Source organism: Mesitornis unicolor, unplaced genomic scaffold (genome assembly GCF_000695765.1).
Source record: "Mesitornis unicolor isolate BGI_N332 unplaced genomic scaffold, ASM69576v1 scaffold34167, whole genome shotgun sequence".
Classification (NCBI taxonomy): Eukaryota; Metazoa; Chordata; class Aves; order Mesitornithiformes; family Mesitornithidae; genus Mesitornis; species Mesitornis unicolor.
Window position 1 is genome coordinate 1 of NW_010198977.1, and position 4,793 is coordinate 4,793.

The 4,793-nt window shown below is 58.7% G+C and overlaps 1 protein-coding gene across 1 annotated transcript; it reads right to left on the minus strand.

Moving 5' to 3' along the window:
• Positions 1–2,663: 2,663 nt before the first annotated feature.
• Positions 2,664–2,931, minus strand: LOC104544449 (fatty acid-binding protein, heart-like; the record flags this gene model as incomplete). Its single annotated transcript, XM_010189324.1, has 2 exons — positions 2,664–2,717; positions 2,830–2,931. Coding segments are annotated over 2 exons (156 nt in total), but the record flags the coding sequence as incomplete, so codon positions are not given.
• Positions 2,932–4,793: the final 1,862 nt, after the last annotated feature.

A 4,793-nucleotide genomic window follows, 5' to 3' on the forward strand; every position in this document is an offset into this window, starting at 1 on the left:
GAGGGTTTCGATCCCTCTGAGCTTTATCCCAGCACCAGCTGTGCTTATTCTGCATCTACATGTCAGGTCTCGAGCTCAGCGTAGCTTTTCCTTCAGGGCTTTGCAGAAGCACAGCCTGGGGAGCTCAGTGCTGCCCGTGGGGTGGGGAGGAGAGGGTGGGAAGCTGCGGGGGCGGAGGGGTGTGCAATCTGTGCCGAGAGCCAGTGCTTGTGAAAGGGCGCTTTGCTCATCCCGGCTCCCCTCCAGGGAGGGCAGGAGGAGCTGCCTGGCGTTGCCTGGCCGTGGGCTTTCCCGCAAGGCGCAGGACGTGTTGTCTTGGTGCTCCAGCGGGCGTTTCCTGGCCCTCTGGGGGCTGGCGGTGGTGTGGGGATGCGGGGATGGCGCTGGGGGCCAGCTGGCTGGTTTAGAAACCCGTTTTGTTGGCAAAACGGCTTCCTCCTGCCAACCTCTATTAATAAAGAATAGCCTTAAATAATGGAGTGAGCACTGACTGTGGAGGCACGGCAAGGACTCTTCTTGTGATTTGACTGACAGTTTTCAGGCTTGGGTTTACATTTTGATACCCCTGCTCAGCTCTGACAGCCGCTGTACCCTGTGCAATGTGGCTCTGGACCTCTGGTTAAATCCTGACTCGCTGGGGCAGAGGCTGAGGGCATTTTCTGTGTCGGAGCAGGCTCGCCCCCATCACAGCATTTAAAACGCTCATGACAGAAAGTAATGCCCTGGTGAGCACAGGTGGCAGTTTTCCCACATGTAAGGCTTTTTATTTGTTCTCCTTCATTTCCTAGGAGAAGAAGAAGAAAAAGAAGCACAAGAATATGCAGTCCTCCGAGTCGGACTCGAACAGCTCAGACTCAGACAGCGATGGGGCTCAGCCGGCCAGCAAGAGGACCAAGCACTCGGGGAAGCCCAGCAAGGCTCAGAAGAAGAAGAAGAAAAAGAAGCATAAGAAGAAGCCCCGGGACTGAGCGAGCGGGCAGCGATACCACCGCTGTGACCCCGCCACGAGGAGCGAGCAGAGCTGAATCGGGGACAAAGAGTTTCCTTCTCCTAAAAGTAACGCTTGGCGTGCGGTGTTACAGGTGTTGACTTTGATTCGAGTTGTCCTCCGTTACCTTAGGCTGCTGTGTTCTCTCACCAGTAGGCACACCAGCCAAAATTGGGACATTGCACCCCTCCATCAGCGCCTCCCCTGTCCTGTAGCCTCCTGTGTCACTGGGTAAGCTGCCTGTGCTCAGATGGTTCCTGCGTGACACCAGTCTCATCCTGTCACCTGGAAAAGGTGGAGCCACACAGCTGCACTCTCCCTGCCCATCCCTGCACCGTGCTTGGGGACAGGAGTGGCTGTCACCAGGCCCTGTGATGGGGCCACGTCCTCGCAGCCGGTAACAGCACAGAGCTGCTTGGCTTTGGTACAAACCCTGCCCCAGCCTCACTCATTTTGTCTGCAAACATTGGGTGTGGGAGAGTAAGAAGCAAACGGGCAAGTGGAGATATTTTAAGTAAACATTAACTGTGGGGGGTTTGAAGCCTTGGTAAGCGATGGAAAATAAATCTCTCCAATCTCCTGGTGTACTTTGTACTGGGTCTTTTGTACGTCTTGGGCAGTGAAAAAATAGGGCCAGCTGTGTTGGGAGTGGATGTGACCCAATCAAGGGTTTTTTGGAAGTCCTGGCTGCTTTCAGAGGTTCCCTGGGGTGGGAAAGGGGGTGTGTGAGGAGTTGAGCCCTAGGTGGAGCCTGGTGCCTTCTGGTAAGGAGCAGCTGGAGCATAAATCTTGTAACTGGAGCTGAAGGTCAAGGGGAAGGGATGGCAGAGGGCTGGGTCACACTGGGCTGGGTTTGCGGTGGCTCTGGGCTGCGGTGATGGCAGAGGAAGTCTGGGTGCAGCTCATCACTGCCGGGATGGATGTGCCAGGCGGAGGAAACTGAGTCACTCCTGGTGTCATGGGGAAGTGAGAGCAGGGCTGGTGCTGCCTGGTGGTGTACCAGGAGGTCTCGGGGTTGCTGGAGGCAGCCTGCCCCTTCTCCCCTGGCTTTGCCCTTTCCAGTGTGACTTGCCCCACTTCTCAGTTCCCCTTTTGGGCCGGTCCCTTCCCACACCCAGACGAGCTGAGCTGTGTCTGTGATCCCAGGCTCAGGTGTGCACCATCGGCTGCTGCTGCGGCAGACGAGGCGGCTCTCGCTGGGGTTGGAGCGTGCCTGGATGCTGGGTGCCTGACAGGACCACTGCTGGACAAAACTAATACTCACCCCAAAAAGGACCTTTCTAACGATGTCTCCTATTAACACAGCTCAAGAACCGGCTGAGATCGGAGCTGGATTTACTCCCCCACTCTCCTCCCCCTGGCCTGACTGGGAGTGGCGTGGCTCAATGCTACAGGTGAGCATGTGCCAGAAAAGCCTTTTTCCAAGTAAACCAATCTCAGAGTTGTAAGAACATGGCCTTTATTATTTTTTTTTTCATTTGAGTTTTCCCATTATTAATAAAAAAGACAAAACCCCGAACCACCACCCAAGCCCTGAGCAGCCCCATGAGGCGATGGGGACGGGGGCAGCGGGCTCTGGGGCCAGGGCGAGCGGTGCCCGGCACAGGGCAAGGATGGAGGCGATGTGGGGGGCGAATGTGGCACCGGGTGACGGGCGGGGGAGCTGGGACAGCATCTATGTCGCCTTCTCGTAGGTGCGGGTGGAGACGACGGTGCCCATGGTGAGAGTCTGGTGACAGAAGTGGCAGCGGGGAGGTTAGCGGTGCTGAGCTGGGGCAACCCTTACCTTGCCCTGACCCAGGCTGTACCCCCCCAGTTTAAAACCGTTTCTCTTTCCTTACCAGCACTAATTTTCCATCCTTCAGCTCCCGCACCAGCGATGTCTCCTTTCCGTCCCATTTCTGCACATGGACGAGTTTGCCTCCATCCAGCTTGACCACAGACTGCGGGGAGAGAGCAAGACCCTCCGTTATTCTCCAGCCCTGGGCTTTCTCGGCTCCAGGGGGCTTGGTCCCTATGGCTGGGGGCTCAGGGCCAGGCTGCAGGTGCCCTCCTTGGGATGCCAAGCCAGCACCATCCCATCCCACTTGGCTTCATCAGCCCAGTTCAGATCCTGCTCTGGCTGTTGGCTGGATTGCAGCTTCTGCTGCCCCCCAGTAACCGTCAGGGTGACCCTGCCCTCCCTGACCCAGGGAGCCCTGCCCAGGGCCGTGTGCTGCTTCTGGGCCTCTGGAACCCGATCCTGGCTGCTTCCAAGCACAGCCTGCAGGCTCTGGTGCCGCAGGGGATCAAAGAGGCAGGGCAGGTACTGGTGCTTTGAACCAGAGGGCCCGGCAAGGGTTTTTTAGAGAGGCTGATCTGGCAAATGCTTCCATTCACTGGGGCTGCTGTTTGCACAGCCGCTGCTGTTGACTCTGCCCCAAAAGCCTGGCTGGTGCCAAGGTCAGTGTGACAGTGTGACACCACGGGCTGTGCTGGGACAGGCAGCGGCACCAGCTGCCCAACTCATCCTGCCTCGTGCCCCCTACCCAGCTCCTGAGCCGCCTCTGCAGTGCGGGGTCCCATGAGTAGGGACTTCCCATGGCTTGGAGAGCCCCCAGGGTTGGGACCCCTGAATTCCACAGTTTGGGTGCCCCCATAGCCTGGGATCCTCCCCCAGAGCTCAGGTCTCCCCATAGCTGAGTTTTCCCCACTGCTCAGGTGCCCCAATAACTTGGGTGCCCTGCATCCACGTTCTCTGTACACCTTTGGTCTCCCCACAGCTCAGCTCCCTTGCACAACTCTGCACAACTACAGCTGTGGACCCCACACATCCTGAGTGCCCCACAACTCTGCGTGCCCCATGGCGTGGCAGACCCCACCAGCCCCATCCCGTGCAGCCCCATGGCTCAGGCAGCCGGCCCAGCCCCTGCTACCCGGTAATGTGCCCTCTGGCCACCGTCCAAGGGGCGCTCGAAGGACACGTCCCTGGGCTGCAGGCGGGAGCTGGCGGCAGGTCACACATCTGAGCATAGTTTCCACCAGCTCTGGCGGGTCTCAGCGGTGACAGCGTTGCAGGCAGGGCTGTGCTGCCCCGTGTCTGCCGGCACTGCCACCTCGCTCGCACTTGTTCCCCTTCAGCCCATCCTTGCTTTGTGCCCAGCCCTTGCGCTTGCTGCTCTGGGGACAGGAAGGGGTTTCATGTCCAGTGAGCCCCACGATGTCCTCCCTTAGGTGCCCCCCAGGCTCAGCGAGGGTCACAGGGCTGCCAGGTGCTCCACGCATGGTGTATTTAATGGGGCATGGGACCAGCAGCTGGGAAACTGGGAAAAAGCAAGGGCTGGATCAGTACTGTGAGGGAAAATGTGTCTCTGCAGGCTGGGAGATGCCACAAAAGAAACTTGCTCTTCATCAGGTGGGTTTTTCTCTTATGGGGAGGAACAGCCCAGCTCGTGTGCCCCTCTCCTTGTTGAAGTAGGGAGAACGCTCGCCGCCACCCCACCACGTCCCCTCGCCTCCTCTTGAGCAAGTCCCCAGGCTGGGCAGCTGGCATCTGCAAGCCCAGTTCTTGCACAACTTTCCCGGCAGCTCCGGGCCCCCGCGCTGCTCCCTGGGGGAAACCCAGCTGCAAAATGGGGTGAGCATGGGGGGTGGGGGGGGTGAGACCAGGCTTGAGCACCAGCCGTGGCAGGCAAAGCGATTTTACCCTTCCCTAGGCACAGGCGATGGATCCCCAGAGCCAGGAGCTGATGGTTAGATCCAGCAAAGCCCACAGATTGTTTTTTGGGGTTCCTAGGTGGGGGACAGGGGCTGGGGGCTCACCTTA